Genomic DNA, 15,818 nt, shown 5'->3' on the forward strand with positions numbered 1-15,818 from the left:
AGAAACCATGGCAAAAGGGGAGTTGATCCAGTGGGTGTTTGAAGAGATGTGCCACCAGTGGCTGAAAGACGTGGGAAGACTAACTTCGGTTCGCTATAGCACGTCCTATTATTATCCCCAGGACTGTGCGACACTGCTGACCAGAAGGGACCCTAAACACACACCCGCACTCACACAGAGTTCTCCCCTCTCTCATACACACAGGCCAGGCCTTTCCCAAGTTTTATTTCTCCTAGACATTATGGGAACACTTAAATTTAGCCCTGGCAGGCAGTGGAGGCATAATAATCAAAACTCTTGTCATCATGCTCCCAGTGCTAGGTGGTCTGGCAGCAAACAAGAGGAACTCACACAGTTTCTCCCTGGTATTCGACTCTAGTTTTCACTGACATTTTTAAAACATTTTATGTGCAGATCTGAAGTCCCTCACTCTCCCTTGTAGTCGGATCTGTTATCAGTGGCAGGAGAAAATACAATGGAATAAAATCTGTCAAAAAAAAAAAATCAAAACTTGACTCAATTTAGCAAAACAGTTGTAGTTCCAATCCAGAACAATACTCTCAGTGTTGTATCTGAATTTGACTAGGCTTGTATCACTGCTGCCCAATCTGTGTATTGCTTGAAATTAGATGTTTACTATTTACTTAAAGTCACTCATTTTTTGTAGTTTGTTAGAATGGAGGCCCCACTGTGGGAGACACCCAATTGTATGATTTATGCCTGTCCCTGTGCAGGAGTGCTTGCATCTTTGCTTTTTCAACACAGAAGCTCAGGGTCCGTTGACACACATCAAACCTGCAACATGTGTCAATGCAACCTCATAGTGCCTCACAGTGGGAAAGCTAAGGAGGTCAAAAGTGACAAGGTGCTAAAGAGGCCATAGTCACTTGACAAACACACAGTGGCTGGTCCAACACCCTACTGCGTCCCACTGTCACCACTCAAAGGGAAGACTAATTATCTGAAGATTTGTGTTCAGCTCAGCCTGTGCCTCTTTGATTCACTGAACTAAACTATGCTGGCGTTCCTCTAACCACAATTTTTCTTTTTGTGTCTTACATGTCAATCATCCGGTCACCGACGCCACAGGTCAGTGTTCACTTTACTTCATCTCCCATGACTCTGAGAAAAGCCTGCTTATAGCTTACGAGTGTTTCCTCAACAGCAGATGAATCATTGCACCAACAAATAAAAAGAATCTGCTCTTGTGCTTTAAAACATCACAGTTTAGTACATAACATGTGGTGTCGTTCTTTTCAGTAGTGGTAGTGTGGAGTTGCGAGTACTGTGGAGTTGAGAGAAGCTAGATATTATGTGGGAGAGATTGCTATCTATTTTCGAACTATAATGAGTGGTGGCTAGAAATCCATTTGTGTCTTTAGAGAAATATAATGGTAGCCAACCTCTTCTCCCCAAGCATCCTTTTTTGTTAGGGTACTGTACTGCAGTGAAGAATCTTCTTTGGATGCATGTATCTTGAGTCAGGAATAGCACATGTAGGAACAACTTTTTTGGAACCTAAAAATAATACAGATGGGCAAGCTGCACTCTACATAACGGCATATGTCCTTTCTCTTTAGACTGCAGGGTTTTTTTTCAGAGTAATGATACACCATTAACTTCTACTTAACATTCGTGTTTAAGTATTTGAGTTTTATGCTCCTGTGTATCACACTGGTGAGAAAGTTAAACTAGTGAAAAGACCCTGCACTGGAAGCGGGAGTGAGGGGCTTTTCACACTGCGCACTCTGTTTCGGGACAAAGTGAGTTTGGCTCAAAAGTCCACACAAAAGTGAACACAAGCGAACCAGGCCGCGGACTTGATACCGCCTGGAGAGCTCCACTTTGTCTGGGGAAGCTCTCCGCAGGGGGTGAGCTTCTCGCCTTAGACGACTCTGTGCTAGATGCTGAAAACTAAGTGTACAGCACGACTCCCCACTAACATGATAAATGCTGGGCAGTAAAGGGTCTGATCGGTGCCTGGGTGGACATTGTCGTTCAAAAACAAGTTTGCAAACTCCCTAAACACTGAGGTGTGCAGCCGTAGCTGCAGGAGACTGGTGCTGGGGAACAGGAGTCACTGAACAGCGCAGCAGTCCAGGTGTTTGATAATGTGTTTTCGCCTTTATTAGACTGATAAACATCTGATTTTATTGACAGACAAATTTACTTAAATTGAATAATGTTAGGATCTAACTGTTGCTGTGTTGTTGCAGTGAGGAGGAAACTTTTTCTGAAGTTGCTGAAGATTACCAGACTATTAAAAATTTTGTCAGTAATCTCTCTTACTTTGCTCAACTTGTGCGAGTGCTGTGGATAACTCAAGACGGTCCTTATTACGCAACTTGTTTGCGCTATTTTTTGCAAAATAAACATGACACTCTTTCATGTTTACTTTTGGATGTGAACCGCCACATTCTGTTACAGCCGTGGCGGAGGTCTTCAGTAAATACCTGAGTTGACAATGACTGTAGTCTTAAGACGTGACTGAGAAGTAAGGTGGTCGAGCTGATGCTGATATATAGGTTTGGGCTTGCGACCCTAGTGCCAAGCGACTGATGACAACTTCCTTAAGAGGAGCTTCGTTGTGGGTCACAAACCAGTTATTTTGCGCAGAGCGCCACCAGCTGAGAAGTAAAAGGACGTTGCCTGTGGCACCGAGGTGCGAGGCTACACATCAGGGGGCGAGTCAGACTGAGGCCACCCCACACAAAATCCGCAGCGTGAATAGCCTCTAACACAGTTCCTGAAACCATTGGCAAATACATACTGGAAGCACACAGAACTGGAAAGGTTGATACAGTGTGAATGCAGCTCATGTCGAGTGTGTGAGAGATCGTTGATGTAGCGTGATTGTTGTGCCTGTGGGAGCGTTGGTTGTGATTCAGCGGGCAATTTTGTTTGTCTCATACAAATCTTCAATAAGTTAATCTGGCATCACTCATGTCAGGTAGACCAGGTGTAACATTTTAAGTCCTTGTCTTGATAAAAAGTAAAAAATCTAATTCAAGCGTATGTTTTAATAATCAAATTCTCTAGAACAAAACTGCCTGGAGTAAGTGAATGTGGGGTCACGATTATTATTCAAATGAACAAACTTACAATGCCTCTTACGTAATTGTTTGTGTGTGAGAACCTCGCTCTCCCGTACACCTTGAAATACTTGAAGCTTAATAGACGCTGGGTCCTGTGGGTTTTAGTCTCCCTGGTAGCACACTCACCTCCTGCAAGAGTTCATGTCTAGGTCACAGCCAAATCTGCTGGTAAAACAGCAGCAGTAGAAAGGTTGTAATAAAATTAAGTAGGGGTTTCAGCTTTGACATGCACAAAGCAATCACGCATTGAATGATAGTCATCGCGTTTCTGAAAACGTATCTGTGGTTTTGTTCATGCGACAGTCAGTGGGATTCTGTTGAATACATCGTTTTATAATCGATTGTTTTATGAGTGATGATGCTCGAAGGAAGCAGTGACACTGGACTGGTGAGGGGCCGTGCCATATCTTCAAGCATGTTTTGTTGTTGTTGAAACAAGATAATAATTCATGACCTTGACACTGGTACCGGTTAGCAACTTGTCACTTCAGATGCAGTGGAGCGGAGTGTCTATCAAAATTTGTTGTTAAGTTACTCTGTAATGCTGAGCGACTGACAGACTTGGTGCACCTGAATATAGTCACTATGTGAGTCCTTGAAGTGAGAATGGGTTGTCTTGTTTGGGAAAGTTCTCCAATCCTGAAGGGAAGAAAACATAGGGGGATCACATTAATCTGTTGATCTTCCCATGCTGCACAATAAAGCGCCTTTTTAATGAAAAATGTGAAGAGGCCATTAAGTATAGCAGAGATTAGTCTTCTAAACGCAGCGACAAGACTTTTTAACTGACTGAAAATTCTGACTGTTTATGTGATTAGTATGTCAGTGTTTTTTGCTTGGCTTTTCTTCAGTTCTTTCTTCTGTACCTCTTCCTTCTTTGCTGTCAATTGTGTGTATAAAAGCAATGGATTCTCCAGCACATGCACCAGAAAAGTTGCTCCCTAAAAGTCCTTGAAAAGGAGCTGCAGTAAAAGTTATTGCTCTCCAAAAAAGAGATCACTTAGCTGTCTGTCTGATCTTCCTCATGAAATATGCTGTCCGGCAGCGTTTCGTGGAATTCTGCGCTTAGCGTGGCTGACGGTGGACGTTATGACAGCAGTAAATAACAAAATGGCCAGCTTGCACTGAGAAGGGGGAATAGTGAAGGGAAGGTTGACAAAAAAAAAACCACTTTGGTAACCCAGCATTATTCCAGTCCAAGTCCCTGTGGGATCACACTAGAGGAAGGATTTGGGGGAGTAATGACTACAAGTGGTGAACACTCAGGGGTGGCATGACTCAAATGTGTGTTTGTAGTCTCTGAGGAATCATCACCGCTTCGCTCAGCTTTAAATAATGGAAAATTGTTGACCTTGATTGTTGATGTGGTGATGCTCACACTGCAACTGAATAAGTACATTACACAACAGACTACATCTTTAAGGATATTAAGAAAGATAAATGTTCCAGAGAACCGGTTTTGTCTCAAGATGAATTTTAACCATATTAACAAGTCTAGTTTGCTGCTGATTTGAAACCTGTTTATGACAGTTACAGTGGTCAGAACAGAAGAAGACTGTATGATCAGTTGTGTTACCTGTCTCTATTAAATGATGTACCCATTTTAGAGGTCTCTGCTGTGGCAACACTTACTGTAAGGTCGTGTCAAAATCTGTCTACTCAAACTCTTTATCGAGTGTTCTGTAGATTTTCAACCCAAAGAGTTACTTTATTTGAGACAGAGACAGTGTGACAAATCCCCTTAACAACTGTCCTGAGAGGGTGAGAAGTGATAATGGAAAAAATATAGATTGCAAACATGAAAGTCAAGATACAAGATACATGAAAGACAAGATACATTTTGATGTAGAATAATCAGTCTGACTTTTTGAAATGATTATCATTTTATATCAGATAACATGAAGAGAGTTTTGGCACATCATGGTGGCCGTCACTTCACACACAGTAGTACAGGTAGCATTCATGTCCGTTCACAAGTCTCACCAACATGTGCTGTGTGTGTTTTACTTGTTTCTTTTGCTAACCTGCCTGCATGTCTCTGGTTTGATGTTTCACATGCTGAGAGAGAAGAAGCAGAGCTGGTGTCTGCTTTCCATCACTGCCAAGGTCCTGAAAACACTCCACCTCTCTCTCTTTCTCTCTCTCTCCCTCTATTGACGGAGGTCTGTGCTCTCTGAGTGTTTTCTTTTTCTGATGTTATAATAATTCTTTTCCTATCTCTTCAACATTGTTGTAGTCTTACGCAATGGCACTGGTGTCTCAATTTCTGAGAAGAACTGCACAATCCAAACTAAGAAGTAAAAAAAGGAAAAAAAAAATCATTAAACATGATCTGAGCGACATACACTCCGAAACAGTTAAGTTTTTATTTACTTCATAACCCGTTCCATCCCTAAAAGCCATGTACGACTATCACGTCAATGACAGCAACAGGGCAGTTCCTGCAGTTTGTGCAATTTGACTGATGTCAGAATAGTGTTGGAGTTGTGCTAGCTCTGTCGGAACGACATGATACACATCTCCATCATGACTGCCTGCTCATAAATCAGAGGGGCGGTTGTATCAGGCCCTAACCACCCCAGGCCGATTAGCATGTGCAGTCTCTCATTTGCAAACCCTGATCGCATAATGAGCAGTTTCCCAGGCCACATGTGTGAGCATCACACACGCTCAGTTCAAAGACGCGCTCGGATCGATGCAATTGTGGTTGCCGTCTAGTTGTTTGCTCATCCGACTCCTAGTTATAGAGTGAATTAAAACCAGCTTGTACTCATGGCCACTGCAATCAGTGACCTCAATGGGGATTCTTACTTTGCTGGGCCAATTTTTTTTTCCTGGGACATCGCCATGTCGGGAAAACATGAGAGTGAGACACTGAACGCTGAGGAGATTTGAATATCAGTATGAATGTGTTTACACTGGTTTGCAGACGATTGCGATAAATCGCCGGACTCTTCACCTTTATGTGCCATAAATCCCATTAATAGCTCACTGATCCACACAAGCTGTTCAGCCCTCATGTAGCCAGACATCAGAATTGTTACAAGCATCTAGTGCCCATGTTGTCTGAGGCATTTTGGAGTACCCACTTATCATTACATTATTCTATTTATCGATTTGGTGGTTGTACAAAATAAGTATAAGATGTGAAGAATGAGGGAAGGAAAGATTTTTTTTATTGACATTTTCAGAGCTGCAAGCCAAAATACTGTGCTTATGTGCTGCAGGTTCTGGTGGAAAATAAATGCAGTTCATAAGCCATTAGAAGACCATGTTAAGTAAATGGATAGAGGAAAGGCATCCTACTAGTGAACTCCAGAATATGCCCCCATGATAATACAATAATCCAGTGGAGGGTGATGGTCACACATTGCCAAATAATGTGAGCAACAACAACCAGATGTGCTGGTTTTACATATGTAGCTCCATGAGTGACCAGGACAAGTCTGCTCCCCATGCTCTAACCAAGTGATCAGGACAGCTCGCCTGAAAAGCTGTGCTGAAGCAGGAAGCTGAGGGTCCCAGAGGAGGGCCGTGCAGTGCTCATCTGCCCAGCTTAGGGGGGCAGGGATTGGGTTTATGCGACAGGTGCCAGAGGGACACCACAGTCCCTTTGCAACGACACAGAAATGCATACACACTGAGTATGGCCGAGCCTTAATCCCCAAGCCAGCTGTTGCAGTTGCTAGTCCAATCAGTCTAAAGTGTCGAGAGCCACTGAAGCTTGTCACCGAGTGTGTTTGTGTGCGTTAGTGTGGAAGGAGAAGAAGCCTATCTGGGGTCAGGTAGCTTCTGTACGTGGCGATTGGCCTTGCCCTCCAGACGTCTCTTGGAACTCCACTCCTGTTCTGTCCGATGATGACCCCTGCTCGCTCCATGATGAATTCATAACACATGTTTCTTTGACATACTGCACACACACACACACACACACACACACACACACACACACACAGCACCCTCATGCATTACCGACCCGCTGACTCTGATAGGCTCAATCCTATCACAGTTCACCCCAAATGCCAGCAGAGGTGAAATGAGGCCAGGCACTCCCCTGTCTTTTCATCCCATATTTGCCTTTGAGCTGGACCCTCACTCACTGACCCTGCAGACCTGGGCTAATCCATCAGGGGCAACGGCCAGGGATGTTTTGGTGTAGGGTTATCGATGCTGTTGCGTCTGGTGGCGTGGGTATCTCTGCCGCTATGTGACTAATGCCTACGAATGGATTTCTCTCACGTGCATTTCTTTAATGTGTTAAATATGAGGTGTTAGGTTTCCTTAAAGGGGACAAAGGACTGAAAGGTCCCTCACTATGCTCATTTTTATTCAGTTAATATTAGAGGCCAGTGAAGCCCCACAGCAGACCACCTCTGGAAACAAGGAAATAATGGCATACTGGTGACATTTAAAGTACTTTTGTAGGAGTGACATTGAAAACATGGTTGCCATTCATCGTTTCCCAAAGGCAAAGCTTCTGCAATGAACAATTTGAAAATTGTAAATCCTCAAGCTTCTTTCTTTCACTTTTCCATGAAATGAAATCTTTGTGCCAAAGCTGTTACTCTGTGGCACTTCATAATCACAAGCTATTCCTCTGAAGCAAAGCAAATGTGTTTGTAATCTAATTTATCATTTATTGCCTATTGTATGAGGGTCAGTTGACAAAAAACAAATGCTGAAATGAAATAAAAAGACTAAACAAAGATGAAATTAAAGTACTTCGGAAAGACGACTTATCAAGTCTCCATTATTTCATTACTGCATGGTGAGGTGGAGGCCAGGCAAGTCAGCAGTGACTCGGCTCCACAACAAACTAAGTGTGATGTGAGTTGTTCTGGGATATTTTTCGACAACAGTCAGCGTCAGCGTCAATCTGTGCGGGTGTCACTGAAAAGCAAATGCAAGTCTTATGAAAATGATTCCAATAACACGATAACTCCATTAGAGCATTATTCTATTAGCTGATCACAAGACTCAGCGATGAGCTTCATAGGCTTTCATATGAAGCTCTTCCACACATCACGGTGCAAATGAATATGATATCACTGCGAAGCCACATCAATAAAATGTCTTAATATGATCCAGTCCGCAGTCACAAGTCTATGCATTAACCCGACTCTTTGTGTTTCCTCATCAATAACAGCCAGTGATTCTCCCCTGATGCTGTTTGCTGTGAAAGAACTTGTCAATATTAGGAGAATATTGTTCAAAGAAGCTTGAATCAACTTGTTCAAATTTCACATTGACTTTGTTGCTGATGCTGCCAGGGGAGCTACTGACCTGGTGGAGCAAGTAGATCCAGTGTCAGAGCTTTTAGTCCATATGCCGTGATTTGGCTGAATCAATGCCGTTTGGCAGTAGCAGGTAATTAGCGCTGGAATATTTAGAACCATGCGGATAGTATTTATTTCTTTTGCAGTAGGAATTACACAAATAAGAAAACTACAGTCTGAGGTGTTTGCAACGTACTTATCTACCACCGTGTTTGACAGTGGAGGGAGTGTTCACATCATTGTGGCCCAAAAGTTTTCATCCTTTCTTCTGGCGATATCATAGAAGACCGGAAGTTTCTTGTCAAGATGAGCATTTGCAAAGGCCAAGCATGCACGTCCGTGCTTATCAGCTGAAGTGGCGTCCTCTGTGACCTGTGTCTGTGTAGTGTCCGTTGAGCTAGTTTGAGGCTATTGCCCCGGCAGATTCACCTGGATGTCTTGGTGGTGATCGTTGGAGTATCTTTCACCCTTCTGTCCTCATGGCCAGTGGTGTCACTTCAGTGACTGTTGACATCCTCTAAGATTTTTTGCGAAGCATTGATTTGTGTTATATAGTTATTTATTTTTGCATAAATCAAGCTGCATAGGAAACTGAATAGCAAACCAGGAGGGAAAGAAAAGAGAGCAAGCAGGCAAGGATCCTGGCTATGGTGATCATGAACGAGAAGTATACTTTGTTATGTGAAGAAAATTGTGTGTGTGGTTCATCCATAGTTCAGGAGATTAGCTAGGTAGAAGTTAAAGCAGCTTCATAGAAGATGAAGGTGAATAAAGAGGAAGTGGTAGTCTTTTCCACCAGACTGATTCAATATTGAAGCTGTTGAAGTTGTTGAAACTAGACAAGGAAGCGCAGTCAACATCAGTGAGCTGCAGTTTCATTTGGAGAAAGAGCAGGGACATTGATAGTGAAGTACTGAGGTCAAAGGTAGCTGGATCTTGTCTGTGTTGATTTAGAGAAAGCCTATGGCAGACTTCTTGGAGAGGACATGAGGTGCCACATGAGGAAGTCAGGGGCAAGATCAGAAATGAGGTTATCATGGGAAAAGCTCAAGTGGAGAAGGTGGGCGACAGGATTAGGGAGACCAGAGGGCATGTTGGTGAAGAGGATAAGTGTGACTATGGAGGATGTGTATAATAGGTTGTGGTGGAGGAGACTGACTTGCTGTGGCAAAGCCTTTCAGGAAATGCAGAAATAAGGCAACGTAATAGTCAGCAAAGCACTTCTGGGTTTCCCACTGTGGGATTCAGGCTTGTAGTGTTGGCTCAAGTGTCAAGATCATTTGAGAAAATTCTACAGTGTATGTTGAATTATTCATAATTAGTCATTCATCATGGCCACCAGTGGCAAAACAGACAAGATGCACACATCTTCCTAGACAGACAGACAGTCAGACAGATAGGTAAGAAAAAACTATTGTTTCCCTACGTTTTCCTCATACGTCACTGACTGTGGTTACGTGACAACATGCAATGACTGTGGTTCACTCTGATGTTTAATCTGCAGTTATTGGAATGTACAGACTTACCGTGTGTATATATGACGCCGTGTGTATGTGTGTATGACTGGAGAGCCCCTGAGTGCTCTTTGTGCTAATAAAACACAAGCTCTATGGGACACTGGACACCCCAGATCAAACTCCATCACATTACTGAAATATTACACCTCCCCAAGCAAACAGCCAGCACTCCGCCAACATGTATTTGTTTCATGTACTCGTGTGTGTGTGTGTGTGTGTATGTGTGTGTGTGTGTGTGTGTGTGTGTGTGTGTGTACATGTACATGTACATGCACATGCACATGCACATGCACATGCACATGCACATGCACATGCACATGCACATGCACATGCACATAGACAGACGGGCAGACAGAATGGCTACCCATCCATCTATCCATTCAATCCAAAACCTTCATTTCTCTCTTCAAGTGCTCCATTTCTTAACCAACAACACTGGTCTACTGTGTTGTGTGGAACACTTTACTAATGACCGCTTCTAGCAGGTTTGTGTGAGGATCACAGAGGCCTGACGTTTATGGGAAGTGTGATGATTTAGAGGTCGGCAGGCGGCACACTCTCTCAAGGTCAGGACCCCACTCTTTCATCTCTCATTAGGGGACACGGAAAATACAAGTCACACGCAGGAGTCTCTATTACCAATATGAAGTGAGAGCGCCGACTGTCTGAAACTCAAGTGTGGTGAGAGCAGAAACAAAGAAGGATCTTGAGCCACATAGGAACCACTCCTGTTGAAGGTTCTAAAACTATGTAGCAGTCTAAAGTTTTTTCCCTCTCCTCACCCCTCTTCCTTTGAAGTCTCCTCACTGCTCTTGAAAGTTTTGAAGTGGTATGACATGAACATAGGTTGATCACCCTACTGCTAAGTTGCCAATCAGAGTTCTCTGTGAAGAAAAAGGAAAAGACTTTTGTGCCCAAATCTCTAGAACAAATTATAACTGATTAAAAAAAAGGAAAAAAAAAACCAACAATCATATCACCATTAGCAACAGTCACAGGACGGTTGTATGTTTCTTGTGAATGCAATGAGGTTTGTGGAGGAGGAGAAATTCCATCATGTTAGCCCAAAACCACTCAATGATGTTGAGATCAGATCTCTGTGGAAGCCATGACACCCACTTCCAGGACAGCTGTGCTCACTCCTGTCATGTAATTGTCATCCAAAACTTCACTTTGCTCACAGAGTTTGGCTGCTCCTTGCCCAGTTTTTAGCCTCTTGCAGAGCTGTTTGTGCTTTAGTTAATCTCTGCTTCACCCTTCGTGTGACATTGATGATCAGATAGCACCTGTTGGGTATTATCGGTTGGCCTACTGTCCTATAATAATTGATGGTTTGAAGGCAATGGGTAGTGACACCAAATACTGATGTGATTGAGAATATTTTGCCATCATGTTAATATGGAAAGTGGACTCAAGAGGATACAATTTGTAGGAAGTCAAGTTAACCAATGCATCAACCGCCATTTTCATGTAAACAAAAAACAGAAAAACAACCTCAGATATCTGCCACTTCATTCCGAACAAATATTGGTCTCTGCCTCTGTTTGCTAAGCCTCTATCCATCCATGTGGGCAGGGAGCAAAAAACAGCATCAGTTTCAAGCCAGAAATAAAGATTATCACTCCTTAGCAGAGGGGCGAGGACAGCCAGCAGTTGTTGGGAATCAATAATGATCCAGATTTGTATCTTAATCCCACCCAGGACTGATGAGTCCACCACCACAACACATGGGACACAAGCAGCGCTACAGAAAATTACACTTATCCTGTGACAGGTACTTAGCATAAGATGGGATTAGACGAAACTTTAATGAATCTCACAGTGAAATCAGTGCAGCCAAATAGGATTCCAGGGCCACAGAAATTCAAGCAACATATTTGAATAATAAACAAAACAAGTGTTTTCTTTGTTTTGTTTTTGAGTAGTGGAATGGGCTCCTCCTGGCTATTTACAGTCGATTAATCATATTAAACTCTGACAAAAAAGTTTTTGTTTGTTTTCACCTGCAATACAATCAACAATGACGGTGCATACATTGGCCTTTCATAGTGGCTGTTCTGAGACGCGCCTGCAATAATCATTCTTCATTTTTTCAAGTCCTGCACTGCCATGCTAACAGTAATGACCCCCAGCTCGCCCTTCAGCATGACACACATTTTGATGTAGGCCACATGCCTAATATCAGGCCACGTTCATGTCTGAAGAGATGCTAATAAATGATCTCCACCTTGGAGATCCAATCATATATTATACCGTGAGTTTATGTATCATGTTGTTTGGACAATGCTGTGGTGTATTTCCTTGTGAATGTTTACAGTCATCTACATATTTAAATAAAGAGGTCAATGTCAACTAATGACATTTCATGGCACTTTCAATTTCAACTATTTATGAAGTCAGTTGAGTCCACCAATATAGAAATGTAACATGTCAGAGTTCCAGTTGAGTGTACATACTGTTTTCTCAAGAGGTGAGTAGGATTGCCAAAAAAAAATAAGTATACGTTCAATCATCAAATATAGGAACCAGTTCAAATAACTCTGTTTCTCATAAAGACAGTACTCTGACTTGAGGACATCTCATTGTTGACTGCTGACATGCAGGATGACTGAAGCACAGCTGCTGCTTAAGTAAAAAAGAAGTATGAAAGTGACCAACTGACCCAACTATGTGGTACCAGAGTGAACTACACTAATTGACTAGTGAACTCCTCATCTCACAGTGAAAAAAACATGCTCTTTGTGAAACGTGTTGGTGGTCTCTCTAATCTAGCTGCACCAGTTATGAAGCACAGTAAGCATTATAATCCTCAAACTACTAACTTCATTTGTGTTCATTGCAGAGCATTATTAGCTGTGTCAGAAACCACAGCACAGCAGGTGTTGGAGACTCGTGAGACAAGTCGAAATGTGATCGATTATGTGTTGCATATATGTGTGGGTGTTGTTGCGTCACCATTCAGGGACATTTTGGATGGCCGGTGGCGCCAAGAGAGGTTAGCCGGGTTAAGAATCTTAGCGAGCCTGCTAAACCCTTTTGGAGCTGGTCCTTATTAATCTCTCCCACACCCCCACCAAGATATTAGTACCAGGTTTAGGCCGATTTACCTCGCCTGATAACACCCCAGCGAGATCTGTCAAATCAAACACAAGCATCCAACAAACACACACACCCTCCTAAAAAAAAAAAAAATCATCTTTTCATCTGAAAACAGATACTAGGGGGCCTGGGTTATCAACAGCTGCTTTCAATTTCTCAGTTTTATTCTGTGGTCTATGACATTACCATCAGCTCTCTACATGTTTTTCCTTTTCAAAAGGGCACAGAGAAAGCTTTGTGTCTTTTGAAGATGTGTACACGCCAGGACATTTGCTGCCATGAATATGCAATCTGGGGTGTTTACATTCAATATGGAGTAATGTGGGAGAAAAAGTAAAAAATGTAATTACCCTCTGCTTTCACAGTGTAAAACATGTGAGCAATCTAGCATGTGCCATTCTTTAGCCTCTGTCAAATACAGGTGCAACCAGCATGTTTGAAGAAGAAGTCGCCCAGATTTATGGGTTCATTGAACTTATATGTTAAAATTGATTTGTGTGTTCTTAATACGCCTATTAATCATTACCTGTATGTGTCATAGGGATCTTAATTCCATGTCTGGAGACGCATTTGAGTTCCCTCAACTTGGGAGTCATTCCGTCTTTCTCAGAAACTGCACTCTAGATCACCATAACTAATGTATATCGTGGGTGCAAATGATGATGATTCAGTCATGTTTGCCGTGGGTCATAATGTCCAGTACTGTCATCGTACAGTGACACCTTATGGGCCGGGCTGAGTTCAGACCCGTCAGCTATGCCTTCAGTCCCATAAGAGTCGTAACCATTGGTCGAGCGCTGCAGGACAATCACCTGTATCCTTATCAAGACACACACATATGAAGTGAAGTGATGCACAGAAAATTCTGATATCCAAAATGAATATTTCTGTTGCCGCTAATAACCGATATTTACCTGTGCCGTTTTTTGCTTTGTTTTGTTTTGTTTTGTTTTTTAATGTGTCCTGGAACCAGTGAGGCTGATGATGCTGAAAGTCTGATTGACACAGATAATAAAACTCTGTTTATAAAGTACCATCAAAGCGCAATTTGTTTTACTGACAAAAGATAATGTAAACATATAATAATGACCAAGCCAAAGGTGAAGCTTCTCTTCTGTCTAAACTTTCCAACATCATGAACCCAGTGTTTTTATATCAGGAGCCCACAAACAGCCGTCAGAGTGGTCAGCAAAATGTCTACACTTGAATTGTATTTTTAGCTGACATTGGAGACAGACTTCAGAGCAAGAAACTCGTCTTCTTCAAGAAGTAACAGAACGACTGCCAGGTATGATGATATGGTCTTGACGCTGGTCGGTTCTGTGGTCCTGCATGACGCTGCAGTGAGACAGCTGTGATAGAATGTGTTACACTTGTGCAAATCAACCCTGTGTTCACAAAAGTCCCAGCTCTTGGTCAGTCGCTTCTCTTGGATCGAACACACTAACCTGTCCACACCTTTGTGTAATTGTCACAAGCCTTAACAAATACAGTGTGGCTCCCGACGCAAATAGAGATGCAGTTTCCAGATTGAGATTGATTAAGACAGGACTCAGTCTTGGCAGCATGAAGCTAGTTTGCCTGTCAATATCCATATTTGGCAGTCAACAACTGAGATTGGTTGACTAAGCTGGACAACATCATGGGAAGCCACCTTTTATTGTTGAGAGTAGTGTGTATGCTACTGCTCTCTCGTATGATCATATGCTGGTGCAGTGAAACTGGCAGGTGACTATGACTTGGTTCAATCCAAATAAATGATAAATGCTGACTTCCCATTAGATCAGCCAAGTTCACGATGAATACATTTTATTCTTGATGAACATGATATTTTTCCAGTTTGTTTCCATGTTTGAGGTCAATGGGGCCATTCTTTTGTCATTGTTTTCCAAAGCATATGTGGACCAAAGTGAAACATTTCTTGTGCTGCTGCTGTAGATAAATGAGAGAGGTTGATGTCTGCTTGGTCCTGGTCAAAATCATGTTTATTGGCTTAGAGAAGCTGGAAACCTGTCTGGAGGATGAAGCAATGTTGGGCACAATAACAAGAGCAATTCAAAGATATGTTTCACCAAAGGATAAACTTGCTGAAAGAGAAACAGCTGAGACAATAGGAGCAATCAGGAGTGAGAGAACGTGTCTGTGAGAACAAGAGGCTACTGTCTGGCTTTGACCTTGAAGACAAGTGAGTACATCACACAAACGTTTGATCTTGAAAGGTCCACGCGAGCTTCTGGAGCAACAAGTTAAGAGGTGATACTATGCAGATTGTTGCTGACATCAATGGCTTTGTTGTTTCCCCACTTTCAATGCAGAAGCTATCAATGATCTCCGGGTTCATGCCATCAAAATTCAGCAGAAAGGGTTGAGAAATATAGCTTGTCATCTGCGCTGAAAAGAACTGGACCTCTGGTTGAGCTGTCCTGCACCCTGTATTGAGCATACTGAGTCACGCGTTAAATGATCATCTAATGTAACATTTGTATTTTGAAAAAAAACTCTAAAATGTGAGTGCCAATTGCAGTTTCAATCGCAGCGTTGTTTGTTCATTTTGTGACCCTTGTGAACACAGCCCCTTTGCTGTGACTGAAACGTACCTCCCTCTAAACTGAAAGATGTTCGGTGACTGATCAGATTATGATTGTGCAAACAAGTTTTGTGTTTTATGGGCATGACCACGCGGGGCGTTTATCCCTCCTCACAATTCCAGCGGTTTAACTTCTGGCTCTGCTTCTGGGTCATGCAACATGGCTTTTTATTGTTTGTGATGTTATTCTGATGAGCGGAGAAATGGGAATTAATTTCCCGCTGTCTCCGTGGGAAGTTGTTCA

The 15,818-nt window shown here is 42.5% G+C and overlaps 1 protein-coding gene across 3 annotated transcripts in view; it reads left to right on the plus strand.

Annotated features, from left to right (window-relative positions):
* Positions 1 to 15,818, plus strand: part of bcas3 (BCAS3 microtubule associated cell migration factor) — a 242,654-nt gene that overhangs the window by 181,384 nt on the left and 45,452 nt on the right. For 2 of the 3 annotated variants that reach the window (XM_053872611.1, XM_053872610.1), the window contains one exon: positions 1,090 to 11,757. The exons of the other annotated variant lie outside the window; for it this stretch is intronic. In XM_053872611.1, the coding sequence (XP_053728586.1) occupies positions 1,090 to 1,143 (54 nt within the window). In that variant the 3' untranslated portion in view covers positions 1,144 to 11,757. Of the gene's footprint in view, positions 1 to 1,089; positions 11,758 to 15,818 lie in introns of those variants that run through there. 3 annotated transcript variants of the gene reach the window in all.

Source organism: Synchiropus splendidus, chromosome 8 (assembly GCF_027744825.2).
Source record: "Synchiropus splendidus isolate RoL2022-P1 chromosome 8, RoL_Sspl_1.0, whole genome shotgun sequence".
NCBI classification, from domain to species: Eukaryota; Metazoa; Chordata; class Actinopteri; order Syngnathiformes; family Callionymidae; genus Synchiropus; species Synchiropus splendidus.